At 45.0% G+C, this 14,312-nt stretch overlaps 1 protein-coding gene across 3 annotated transcripts in view; it reads right to left on the minus strand.

The window, feature by feature from the left end:
- The window catches only part of SUGCT (succinyl-CoA:glutarate-CoA transferase), a 1,771,027-nt gene that overhangs the window by 1,566,473 nt on the left and 190,242 nt on the right, over window positions 1–14,312 (minus strand). For 2 of the 3 annotated variants that reach the window (XM_073676600.1, XM_073676601.1), the window contains exons 7-8: window positions 4,910–5,001; window positions 4,068–4,211 (exon numbers count right to left, since the gene is read on the minus strand). In XM_073676600.1, coding sequence (XP_073532701.1) covers window positions 4,068–4,211; window positions 4,910–5,001 — 236 coding nt within the window. Of the gene's footprint in view, window positions 1–4,067; window positions 4,212–4,909; window positions 5,002–14,312 lie in introns of those variants that run through there. The other variant, XM_073676598.1, reaches the window with a different exon arrangement.

A 14,312-nucleotide genomic window follows, 5' to 3' on the forward strand; every position in this document is an offset into this window, starting at 1 on the left:
TTCAGTGAAGCACCGAGGGGGTTCAAGGTGCTCACCAGACATCTAGATAAATTCTTGGAGGGGTATAGTTTCCAAAATGTCACTTGTGCGGGGTTTCCACTGTTTAGGCACATCAGGGGCTCTCCAAAAGCGACAAGGCGTCCACTCTCGATTCCAGCCAATTTTGCATTCAAAATGTCAAACGGTGCTCCTTCCTTTCCAAGCCCTGCTATGCACCCAAACAGTAGTTTTCCCCCACATATGGGGTATCGGCGTACTCAGAAGAAATTGCAGAACACATTTTTGGGTCCATTTTCTCCTGTTATCCTTATGAAAATAAACAATAAAATGTTTGTGGAAAGAAGTAAAATATTCATTTTTTCCTTCTACATTGCATTAATTCCTGTGAAGCATCTGAAGCGTTAGTAAACTTCTGAAATGTGGTTTTGAGGACTTTGACAGGTGCAGTTTTTAGAATGGTGTCACATTTGGGTATTTTCTGTCATATTGTCCCCCAAAGTCACTTCAAATGTGATGTGGTCCCTAAAAAAATGGTTTTGTCAATTTTGTTGGAAAAATGAGAAATTACTGATCAACTTTTATTCCTTCTAACTTCCTGAAAAAAAAATATGTTTAAAAAATGATGCAGATGTAAAGTAGACATGTCATAAATGTTATTTATTAAATATTTTGTGTGACATAACTCTCTGGTTTAAAGACATGCAAATTAAAAGTTTGAAAATTTAACATTTTCTAAATTTTCGCCAAACTTCTGATATTTTCATAAATAAACGCAAGTCATATTGAACAAAATTTACCACTATGATGAAGTACGAATCACTGGGATCCGTTGATGCGTCCCAGAGTTATTACCACATACAATTACACTGATCAGAATTGTAAAATTTGGCCTAGTCACAAAGGGGGTGATGAAGGGGCTAAACCAGTTAGTCACGCTGTACAAAATATTTAATAAATAACATTGGCCATGTGTCTACTTTACACTTGCATAATTTTTCAAATGTCATTTTATTTTGTTAAGATGTAAGAAGGGTTAAAAGTTGAGCAGCAATTTTTCATTTTTTCAAGACATTTACAAAACCTGTTTCTTTAGGGACCTATTCAGATTTAAATGGACTTTGAGAGGCCTATATATTGGAAACTCCCCAAAAGTGATTACCATCTTAAAAACCGCACCCCTCAAATACTTCAAAACTGTTGACAAGAAATTTCTTAATTTTCGTATTTGCGTCAAATTTGTCAGTTACACAAGGGTTAATAGGTGAAACTGGACCCCACAATTTATTGCGCAATTTCTCCCGAACTCGGCGATGTCCCATACATTGTGCCAACTTGTGCTTCTGTCGACAAGCACCTCGTAAATTGTTAATTGGACTCTCCACACTACATTAATGCCAAACATGAGGCCTCTTGCTGCAGTTTAGGGACAATGGGGCTTAGAAGGAGGGGGACATTTGGATTTGGGAGTGCAGATTTCACTGGATTTTATTTGGGGGGGGGTGGGAGCCATGTCGCTTTTCCAGAGTCTTTGTTCACTAGTAACGTGGGAACCCCCTATATTTCCAGTGGCAGATGATGGACCTGAGAGGGGGCTGGTTTTGTGCGGGATAAATTAAGGTTTTTATTGGTAACATTTTGGGGTACATAACATTTTTTGATAGCTTCCAGTATAAGGCTGGTATCACATTCCTGTGTTCCACGCTGAGCATTTATATCGGGGTTTCCGTGTAAATCCCACAAAAATGTGATTCAGACAAAACCACCGGCAGAACCACTCATGATAATGATGCAGATGGAGACACTTTGGAGTCTGTTTGGCGTCTGTTCCGATGATATCCATCTTTTTAGGCGTGCACAGAACTGTGGTTGACCACACTTGTGCACTTAAAAGACACCTAAAGTAATGAGCACACCGCCAGGACGCAGACCAGACAGAGTCCAAAGGGACTCCATCTTTCTCATAAGTCAGTGGTTCCGTCTGGGGTTTAGTCTGAATCGTGTTTTTTGGGATGCACACGGAAACCTCAAAAGTAAGCGCTCAGCGTAGAACACAGGATAAATGTGAGCTGAGCCTTATTCTGATTTTTGGGAGGAAGAGTGAATAAATAAACGACAGTATAAGAATAGTTCTTATTTTTATTTTTACGCAGCTCACAGTGCGTTATATGTGTAAGACAACTTTATTCTTCAGGTCAGAGTGATTACAGCGATACCAGATTTATATGGGGGTTTTTTAGGTTTTGCTGCTGTCACATAGTAAAAATGATTTTTTTAGAAAGAAAAATAGTTTTTTTTGTCGCCATATTCTGAGAGCTTTAACTTTTTTTTTTTTTGGTGAACAGAGCTGTATGAGGGCTTATTTTTTTGTGCAGCGAGTTGGAAAATTTTTTGGTACATAAAGTTTTTTGATCGCTTTTTATTCCGATTTTTCAGACACAGAATGAACAAAAATCAGCAATTCAATTATTGTTTTTATTTTTTGCGAAGTTCACTGTGCAATAAAAGTGACAAGAACGATTTGTTCGTCTGGTCAGTACAAACACAGCAATACCAGATTTATACTGAGGTTTTTTTATGCTTTGCTATTTTTACACACTAAAAACAATATTTTACAAAACTTAATGTATTTTTGCATCGCCATATTCTGAAAGCTGTACATTTTTTATTTTTTTGCCGAAGGAGTGACACCGGTTTGGTGTTTTCATTTAGACCACGTTTTGTTTGTTTTTTTACACATAACTTTTTGATCACTTTTTATTCAATTTTCTTTTTTGTGTTTTTAGTGGCGTTTTCGTTATTTTTGTGCACATTTTTTTGTTTGTTACTCTTTACATGTTTTATGTGACTTTTTTCACTTTTTCACTTAGTCCCACTGTGGGAAATTAATATTTTTTACTTTGATAACTGGTCTCATGCTTTGCAGTACTCGTGTACGGTAGTGTCTGAGACCTGTCAATGACTCACTCACTCAGACTGTTAGACTCTGAGTCAGTGAGATCTAACAGGCCACCATATCCTGGGGTCATCAGATGACCTCAGAGTACCATGGCAACTTTACGATTATATGATTATGATCGCAACGATTATGATTGCGCTGGGGGGGGGGTCGATCCTGCCATAGGGGCTGTTTTAACCCCCTTTTAACCACTTAGATTCCGCTGTGACAATTGACAACGGTATTGAAGGGGTTAATTTGCCCCAATTGGATCCAAAACCGTCCAGGGCCGATATTGCAGGGTGTCAGCTGTCATGTACAGCTGTCACCCGCAGGAATTTAACCCACGGGGCGTTTTAAAACGGCAATGAGGGAATAAGGCCCCTTAATGACCACTTTTTTAATACACATTGGCGGGGTTAAAAAACATTGAAACATGCAAAAGTGTTATGTACTGAATAATAGCAATGACTAGTGCATTAAAGGGAATCTGTCAGTAGATTTTTGCTACATAATCTGAGGGCTGCGTGAGGTAGAGGCTGAGACACTGATTTCAGCAATGTGTCACTTATTAGGCTTATGCTGTAGTTTCAATACTATCAGCATTTTAAAAGCAGGGGATTATCACTGCTGGACTAGCTGCCCATGTGCCTCCTGGTTCAACCACGTTCCCAGCACTGATTAGTAGCTTACTGTTAATATACAATGTACATAGAAAGCTGCTAATCAGTGGTGTGGGTGGGGTAAGCTATCTGAGTACAGCTACATCCACAGCAAAGAAAGCTCTATATAACAACTGCTGCACCCAGTAAAGTAAGTGATACATCTCTGGAATAATTCAGGATCTCTTTTCCTGCATTATGCTACTCTCAGATGAGGTAGAGAAAAGCTAATGACAGATTCCCTTTAAATGTAGGTAAAATACTGATTTTATAAGGGAATTTCCAAAAACTAGGGGGTGGGTGTATACATATGACAGAAAGTACAAAGAACAATAGGTGCTTTGATGCAAATGTCTGCACTTTTGTAAAGGACCCATTATATAGAATTACATTTTTATTACTTTGGTGTCTAATATCTAACAGCTAAATGCAACTGTAATAATTGCTGTAATAAAATGAAACTTAATTACCTGTGAGGAAAGTAGGTTGCAGTCAATGTGCATTCCTTTCCCAGTTTTTGTTTTTTGCAGTAAACCAGCCATAATGGCTCCATGAGCATATAGCCCTGTTGCGAGGTCAGTCATAGCTACACCTGGGCGTACAGGATCTCCATCCTAAAAATCAATGCATTTTTATTAGATTGCACAGTAACTGCTGATTTACAGGAAATATTACCTACTATTACAGCTACCCACCACATTTTTGTTCTTATAAGCAATAGTTGTATAACATGAACTCAAAGAGAAAGTATCACTTTTGTATAATATGTTTTTATTTTCTGATTGTATATTTTAATTTATTCTATTTTATGTTCATGACTATGGGAGCAGCCAGCTTGCCTTGGCTGCTGCTCGGAAATAGCAATACAGAGATTTTTCTCACAACAGCAATGACACAGGAAAGTCAGAAAACTACTCATTGACTTCTACGGGAGAATATTTTAGGCCTGCTGTGTGAGCTACAAAGTTCAACACTTCTTTATTAAAAGGGATTATCGACACAAACTACCCCATAAACGGTTAATTCTTCAAAGCTGTTGTGAAGTGCACAACAAAGATCAGCAATTTAAATGCTAGAATTGCTCACAAATGTCATTGGATATATTTACACTAAATCTTGAAGAAATACATTGTAGCACTGTTGGTGCAAAGCTTTAGGATAAAAAATGATTTGCCACTTAACAGAACCTTTAACAGATTGCCTAAAAATAATGGTGGCACATTGGATTTGGAAAACAGAATAAACCGTAATTATCTTTTTTATCAACTGAAAAGCATGATAAAATAATTCTACAAAAACACAGAAATGTTACCTCAGGTCCTGTGATATGCATCAAGCCAGACATTGCACATGCTACGGCATCATATCCTGCTCTTTTAAACAAAGGTCCTGTTTGGCCATAACCTGCATGTAAAAAAACAAAGTATTTGATTAAAGTACTGTTTATGTCCAGTAATGCAAGAAATCTGCAAGAATACAAACTAAATACAAACTGTCTAGAATTGTAAGGTAAACAGCTTTGTTTACTGATAAATAATACAAAATTGGGCAGGATGGGCTGCAGACAAAAACAAGGTCAGTGTGATGGGGATACCGTGACAGAGAGGGGCCAGAAGATCACAGCATATGGTTACACAAACCCCTGCACGTATTAGATCTGCTTCACCTTCCTATTAACAGTGCAGGTTTTCCTTGTTCTGTTATTTCAAGGGTTAATCAGTTCTGGCTATCTCCTGGAGCCATCTGTCCTGAATTGTCTCAGCTGTTCTGTGTTGGCCACTCCTCTCCTCAGGTATGTATGCTCACCTCTTGCACTATGAAATTGCTGGTGAAAATTACAACTTCCTGGTTTGGTGGTGAAGGTAAGTTCTGAACTAGTAGCAATTGGTTGGTGTAATTTACAGGAGACACAGTTGAAACCAGAAGTTTACATACACTATATAAAAAGACACATAAGCATATTTTTCTCAATATCTGACATTAAATCAGAATAAACCTTTCCCGTTTTAGGTCAATTAGGATTACCATAATTTTTAATATTTAAAAAATGCCAAATACCAAAATAATGAGAGAGAATGTTTTAAGGCACGTTTATTACTTACTGCAAAGTCAAAAGTTTACGTACACTAAGATTACTATGCCTTTAAACAATTCTGGACAGCCCATATGATGATGTCATGTGTTTGGAAGCTTCTGATGGTTTTTTGGCAACATCTGAGTTAATTAGAGACACACCTGTGCATGTATTTTAATGCACAACTGAAACACACTGCTTCTTTGTGTAGCATCATCGGAAAGTCTAAAGAAATCAGCCAAGATATCAGGAAGAGAATTGTGGACTTGCACAAGTCACCTCATCCTTGGGTACAATTTCAAGATACTTGAAGGTGCCTCGTTCATCTGTACAAACAATTATATGCAAGTACAAACAAGATGGGAATGTCCAGCCATCATACCACTCAGGAAGGAGACGGGTTCTGTGTCCCAGAGATGAACGTGCTTTGGTCCGACATGTGCATATCAACCCAAGGACAAAGCAAAAGACTTTGTGAAGCTGATGGCGGAAACTGGTAAGATTGTGTCAATATCCACAGTGAAACGAGTACTATATCAACATGGGTTGAAAGGCCGTTACTCCAAAAGAAACATAAAAAATCCAGATAAATGTTTGCAAATGCACATAGAAACAAAGGAACCTTAATTTTTGGAGACATATTCTGTGGTCTGATGAAACTGAAATTGAACTTTTTGGGCATAATGACCATCGTTACGTTTGGAGGAAAAAGGGAGAAGCTTGGAAGCCTAAGAACACCATCCCAATTTTGAAACACGGGGGTGGCAGCATCATATTGCGGGGTTGTTTTGAGCAGTAGGGACTGGTGCACTCAGGGGTGGATTAAGAGTAGCAAGGGCCCTGGGCAGTTTAGAAGGCGCGCCCCCCCCACACACACACACCTGATGTATCACATGTCACATGATCCCCTGTGATAGATCATGTGATAGTTCACGTGAAATTAATTTGGCACAATATTAATATATTAATTATAATAATTTTTTTAGGCTGTGTGCCCTCTATGCGTTTTTTAAGCATTTCCGCAGCAGCAATTCTGCTGCAGAAACGCTTAAAAAACGCTTGGTAGAAGATCTGCCATGTTCCCCAATGTTAATCCACATGTGCTGTGCACATACTGCAAAAATTTCCGCTGCGGATTATCATTGTGGAAAAATAAGCAGCACTACCAATTATTTTGCAGAAGCGCGGCGTTTTCGCCGCCATTGACTTGCATTGGAAAGCATGGAATCCGCATCACTGCATCTGTACATGCGGATTCCATGCGTTTCAATGTGCGGATGGTACCCGGGTCTGGAGAGAAGGAGACTCTCCTCCGGACCTGGGTACCACAGAACCTGTAAAAAAAAGCATAAAATAAAAAATAAATATTATACTTACCTTCTGATGGCCCCCGGTGTCTTTATCCAATGCATCCTGGCTTGCCGGCAGCTCGTGATAGACTAAAGGACCTATGGTGACGTCATTTAGTCATGTGACGGGTCACGTGACCGTTGACGTCGGCAGGCCATCAGAAGGTAAGTATATATTTATTTTTTACCATTCTTTTACGGTCGCACTATATAAATCCATGCCAGTTGCATGGATTTATATAGTGTGACCAAGTTGTCAAGCACTTTCCAAGTGATGCTAAAATCGCTTGGAAAGCGCTTGACAAGGAAATGAATGTGAAGAACGCTTCACATCCGCTTTTCCCTGGAGGAAAAACGCATGTACAATCCGCATGCATTTTTTCTGCCAGGGAGAGCAAAAACGCTCAAAAAAAAAACGGAGCATTTCTGCATCGTGGGCATATAGCCTTACATTAATTGAATGGCTTAATATTGAACACAAGTAGCCATCTATACACAGCAGGAGGCCACACGTAGCCATCTATACACAGCAGGGGGCCGCACGTAGCCATCTATACACAACAGGAGGCCGCACGTAGCCATCTATACACAGCAGGAGGCCGCACGTAGCCATCTATACACAGCAGGAGGCCGCACATAGCCATCTATACACAGCAGGAGGCCGCACATAGCCATCTATACACAGCAGGAGGCCGCACGTAGCCATCTATACACAGCAGGAGGCCACACATAGCCATCTATACACAGCAGGAGGCCGCACGTAGCCATCTATACACAGCAGGAGGCCGCACGGTGCCATCTATACACAGCAGGAGGCCGCACGTAGCCATCTATACACAGCAGGAGGCCGCACGGTGCCATCTATACACAGCAGGAGGCCGCACGGCGCCATCTATACACAGCAGGAGGCCGCATGCAGTCACACACACAAACATATACAGACATATACATACATGCATAAACACATTTGAAACACAAAAATACATATAAACAGACATCACACAATGATATTTGCTTGCACACACACACACTCACACACACACACTCACCATCCCCCGGCTCAGCTCCAGTCCTTCAGCTTCTCTGCGGTGCAGCAGTGCAGGCCGGGTGCGCACTGCGTGACGTCACACTAGCAGACACGGCCGCGCACAGGGTCGTGTCTCCTAGCTGTGACGTGGCTGGGCCAGCACACAGGGAAGTTTACAGGTGCAGTGCTGACCCGGCCGAAGAAGAAGTAGCGGCCGTGCGCCGCTGCTGGGGGAGCGGTCCAGGGGCCCCCCCGCCTCTGACTGCTGGTATGTGCCACACATATTATAATGAGGGCAATCTGGCCATGGATTGCCCTCATTATAATCCGCCTATGGGTGCACTACACAAAATAGGTGGCATCATGAGAAAAGAAGATTATATGGCAATACTGAAGCAACATCTCAAGACATCAGCCAGGAAGTTAAAGCTTGGGCGAAAATGGGTCTTCCAAATGGACAATGACCCGAAGCATACTGCCAAAATGGTAGCAAAGTGGCTTAAGGATAACAAAGTCAATGTTTTGGAGTGGTCATCACAAAGCCCTGATCTCAATCCTATTGAAAATTTATGGGCAAAGCTGAAAAGGCAGGTGCGAGCAAGGAGGCCTACAAACCTGGATCAGTTACACCAGTTTTGTCAGGAGGCCCCAATTCCGACCAACTATTGTGAGAAGCTTGTGGAAGGATATCCCAAACGTTTGACCCAAGTCATTCAGTTTAAGGGCAATGGTACCAAATACTAATTAAATGTAAGTAAACTTGACTTTGCAGTGAGTAATAAAAATGCCCTAAAACATTCTCTCTCTCTCATTTTTCTGGCATTTGGCAAATATTAAAAATTATGGTAATCCTAATTGACCCAAAACGGGAAAAGTTTATTCTGATTTCATGTCAGATATTGAGAAAAACATGCATATGTGTCTTGTTATATAGTGTATGTAAACTTCTGGTTTCAACTGTATCTGCGTGGATTTGGCATTGTGTGTTTAACTTAATCCTCTACCATTTTGGTTTACCCCTCCTACTGTTCCCTTGATTTCCAATTGTTTGGTGAGTGTATTTGTATGATTGTAGTTTTCTTTTATCTGTTTGTTTTATCCTATACACTTCCACAACATCCAGGCACAAGGGCTTGTGCCATTGGCTTCTGAAGTCACATGTCCCTCTCTATATAAAGGGTGGGCATGTTGTTTTAGCACAATTTTGTCAGTGTAACAGCGCAGAGACATACAGAACATACAGCAGGCCACATCTGAGCTTGTAAATTTTTTGCACTGAGATTCAGATGTATCCAGGGCTCCACAGTAAAAAAATCTATTTTTTTCTGTTACTAACATGATACATACAGCAGGCCACATCTAAGCGTGTAATTCTGCTGTATTCTGCTGTATCCAGAGCTTGTCCACAGTAAAAAAAACAGCTCACCCCACAACCATATACCGGACACCGGGTCTGAGTCTGCAAGGATCTCTAGGACCAGAAGAAACAACTGGAACCCCTGGCGAACTACATGTCCCAGGAACACCAGAAGCTGACCGTTATCCCAGGGTCAGGAATCACTGAGGCCCAAGAGACCAGGGAGTGTGATCTCCAACAGAAGGCCCTACCACCAGGTCAGCAGGTGCAAGACAGAGACCAAATTAGGCCTAGCTTCAGGCAGGTCATAAACTTGTCAGGAAAAGGCAAGAAACAGGAGGCCCCACACCCGCTCACTGGGGAGAGTCCTGAAATGCACCCTTCACCCTACAGTGCCCTGGATCGTGCCAGAAACACCACCAGTAAAGGTACTGAAGTGAACTGTCGTGTGTGTGCCTATTCTTCCTCTGACCCGGCTGGGTCCCCTCTGTCCTGCATCCTTTCTCCTATGCTGCCCTGAGGCCCCGCTCCACCTGTGGGGAGCTGCAACAACTAAGCTGCCAGACCACCAGCCTCAGAGGACTGTAGCAGCGCTGGTGTTCCTCACCAGACACCACGGGTGGCGTCACGAACTTTCCCTATCCCATACACCTTTCCCCCACCATTCCTTGCTTTCAAGAGTGACCCCAGGGTACGGCCCCGGGAGCCGGCCACCGCGGCATCCCCCAAAACCAACAACAAGGCCTGGTCGCCGAGTAGTCGTCCCCATCCCCTGGGTGCATCATCTCTCCCTGGTGTCACGAACAGGATTCCGTGCCCGCTGCAACTACAGATTGTTGTGCCCGTTGCCACCGGGTACTGTGCGCCTTTAATAAAAACTGTGTATTAAACTGTGGAGAAGATTGCCGCCAGAGCTGGGCCGCCGAGCAGGAAGAAGGGCGTAACCGCGGGAAACTGAGAGGCGTACCTGCTAAAGCGCGCGAAGCCCCGGACACGCCCCACGCCTCGACGTCAAACCAGGAAGTGCCAGGTCCTGGAAGGAGCGCCGGTGAACGCTCTGACGTAGGACGCAAGCGATGCAAGGTCCTGAAGAAGACCGTCACCTGCAAAAAAGAAGGCAGGCCACGGTTCGCTAGGGGGGAACCAGAATGTCCGAGGAACAGCACAACGCCGGAATACCGGTTAACCGCCCTGATGCTCAACCCGCACTCGGCGCCGAGCAGGCCGAAGCAGCCGCTCCACCAGCAGGGCTTGTAACCTCTGTCTTACCCATGGCCCTACCGTACATCCCTGGAGCGAAGTGGCTCCCCCAGTACAGCGGCAAACCAGATACCCTGTCTCGATTTAAAAGAAAAATATGCAGTATAATGGACATGTATTCTATGACAGGCAAGTAAAGAGCCGCTGTTGTATTAGGACAATTGACTGGTTCTGCGGAGCGAGAAGTAGAAACCTGGTCGGCCGCAGACCAGGAGTCAATGTCCGCAATCTTTAAAAAGTTACAGACTGTCTTTGAGAATCGTACTGAGACAGACCTCCGGATGAGGTTATACAACTGCTCTCAGCAACCAGAGGACAGTGTTCGGGACTATGCCTGGCGTTTACAAGGGGCCCTGCGAGCTCGGAAACAGGTTAGTCCAACCAGCATGGATAATGAAAATAAAATGCTGAAGGAACAGTTTATCCAGGGACTGAGGTCCCAAGAGGAGAGCAGGACTGTGCGCTGGTGGTCCCTGGATCATCCAGATGCCACCTTTGACACCCTTAAGGACATGGCTATAAAAGGACTGCAGCCCCTGGAAACAACTGCTATCCAATGTTACCAGGGTGGGACCACCCCAGTGTCTGCAGCGTCCACCTTTTCACCGGTGGCTGCTGAAGCCAAGGTTCCAGCAACGTCCCCTAGTGAGCTGGACAGCCTGCGCTCTGAAGTGCGTCAGTTGAGCAAAACCCTGACCACTGTATTGAGTGCCCTGCAGCTGCGGACGGAGCCCGAGGCAGAAGGAAGGATCCTGCTAGCCGACAGCCCTGAGGATGTCCCCTGGATGAGAAGGAGGAGGAGGACAACGCCACCCCCTGGGAGAACCAGCGACCAACGCCGCCCGCCGAGGGACCCTGTCTGCCACCGCTGCCACAAAACAGGTCACGCCGTCCAGAGCTGTCCTTTAAACGAGAAAACCCTGGGGCCGAGGGCCAACACCCAGGAGTAGACCCCCGAGGCCCATCAAACTGGTACCGCAGGTTCGTGGGAGGAAGACCTTTCCTGTCCATTGTACTGGACGGCATCGCAACACCCGCTCTGCTGGACACAGGATCTCAGGAAACCATCATGCCTGATGTCCTCTACAAAAGGTTCTGGTCCATAGACGAACTTCACCCACCAGATCCAAATCTTTCCGTGTATGCCTCAAACGGCCTCCCACTTAACCTAGTCGGGGTTAAGGATGTGGCAGTAAAGGTGGGAAGAGTGGAGCTGAAGGACCAGGGACTAATTGTAGTAGAGACTAATCCTGATGATACAAACTTGTATATGGTACTTGGCACTAATATTGTTAGTAACTGTTTGGGAGAAGTGTTGTTCTTGCTCCAACAGATAGCTGACACTGCTAGACCAGGGCAGAGAAGGGCGCTGCAGAAAGAAATCCGAGCCCTTATGTACCAGCAACAGGTAAAGCTGACAGGTGGTGAAATTGGTAATGTACGGGTGACAGACTCGGTACCCATTGTGATTCCCCCGATGAGTGAAATGCTGATTTGGTGTAGAGCAGCAATAGGTCTCAAAGGACGGAGCTACCAGGCGGTAGTAGAGCCCCTTAGCTCGGAACACAGACCTACACTCTTGACTGCCAGAGGGGTAGTGGATGTACGCAATGGGAGGGTGCCCGTACGCCTCCTAAACTATGGGGAGGACGAGGTTAGATTACCACGCAACGCCACTGTTTCCAAACTGTACACAGTAAATAACAACTCCATACACACGGCGGAGTCCTTAACCTCACCAGACGAAGTGGAGGATAATGACCCGGCAACCCAGGTGGAGGATTGGTGTCAACAGCTCCATGTCGGGACAGACACCACTCCTGCCCATCAGAGGCAGGTTGTACACCGGGTGGGTCAGGAATACGAGTAGGTATTCAGTAAGCACCCACTTGACTTTGGGAGGATTAAGGGGGTTCAACACCATATCCCCACAGGCAACCATCCACCAATCAAAGAATGTTACAGGCCTATACCACCAGCACACTACCAGAAGGCGAAGGAGATGTTGCACAACATGAAGAAGGCAGGGGTAGTAAGGGATAGTTGTAGTCCCTGGGCAGCTCCCCTAGTTCTAGTCAGGAAAAAGGACGGAAGCATGAGAATGTGTGTAGATTACACACAAGTAAATCACATTACACATAATGATGCATACCCTTTACCACGTATAGAGGAATCCCTGGCTGCCTTAAAGTCTGCAAATTACTTCTCCACCCTTGACCTCACTAGTGGGTACTGGAAAGTAGCTGTTGCTGAGGAGGATCGGGAGAAGACGGCCTTCACCATCCCGATGGGACTCTGCGAGTTCAATAGTATGCCGTTTGGACTCTGCAATGCCCCGGGAACGTTCCAGAGATTGATGGAGTGCTGTCTGGGACACCGCAACTTCAAGACTGTACTACTATACCTGGATGACGTGATAGTGTACTCCAAAACGTATGAGGACCACTTGAAGCACCTGGCGGAGGTATTTGAGTCACTGTCCCGGAATGGGATGAAGCTGAAGCCCTCAAAGTGCCACCTGCTCAAGCGAAAGGTACAGTACCTGGGGCACATCGTTAGTCCAGAGGGAGTAGCACCAGACCCGGAGAAGGTCACTGCCATCCAGAAATGGCCAGAGCCGAAGAGCCTCAAGGAGGTACGTCAGTTCCTGGGATTAGTCGGGTATTACCGGAGGTTTGTGAAGGACTATACCAAGAAAGCAGCGCCTCTGCAAGACCTACTGGTAGGACAGTCCCCCAGAGGCAGAAATCCCCCGTTCCAGTGGGGTAAGGAGCAAGCTGAATCCTTTAATGTGATGAAGGAGATCCTAACCGGTGAAGAGATCCTAGCCTACCCTGACTACAGCCAACCGTTCCTGCTGTACACTGATGCCAGCAATGAAGGATTAGGAGCTGTACTGAGTCAGAAGCAGAATGGCAAAGAGAAGGTGATCGCCTATGCAAGCAGGAAGCTTCAAGTTGGAGTTCCTGGCCATCACTGAGCGGTTCAAGCACTACCTAGCCTCCAGTAAGTTCACTGCCTATACTGGTAACAACCCCTTGACTCATCTAGAAACAGCCAAGCTAGAAGCCATGGAACAACGATGGATGGCTAGGCTGTCAAACTACCAATTCACTATTAAGTACCGGGCGGGCCGCAAGAACGCCAACGCCGATGCCCTGTCTAGGATGCCTCACCAGTCGGACACTGAAGAAGAAGTGGATGACCTGGAGGAGATTGACCTACCTGCCTTTCATCGGAATGGAATGGTCCACGAGCAAGGAGCCTCTAGGAGGCCTCGTGGTAAGATGTTAAACCCCCCGCCTCACCACAGCTGGAAGGAGACCCAGGACAGCGACCCGGTTGTCAGCCGTATCAAAGAACTGATAACCCAGGAAGGTTCCTCCCTGGAGAAAGAAGCGTCTCTCCAAGCCAAGCAGCTGTGGAATGAGAAGAGCCGGCTGTTCATCTATAGACAGAAGCTGTGCCTTAGGTACGTCAACCCTAAAACCCATGAGATGGTATGGCAGATAGTGGTGCCCAAGACAGACATCCAGATGATGTTGGAGGCCTACCACGATCAGGCGGGGCACTTTGGCTGGAAGAAGCTAGAAACCCTGCTGAAGTGTCGGTTTTATTGGATAGGAATGCGCAGTTCCATCGAGAAGT

This window comes from Phyllobates terribilis, unplaced genomic scaffold (assembly GCF_046119375.1).
Source record: "Phyllobates terribilis strain yellow unplaced genomic scaffold, ASM4611937v1 Scaffold_4__5_contigs__length_816908805, whole genome shotgun sequence".
NCBI classification, from domain to species: Eukaryota; Metazoa; Chordata; class Amphibia; order Anura; family Dendrobatidae; genus Phyllobates; species Phyllobates terribilis.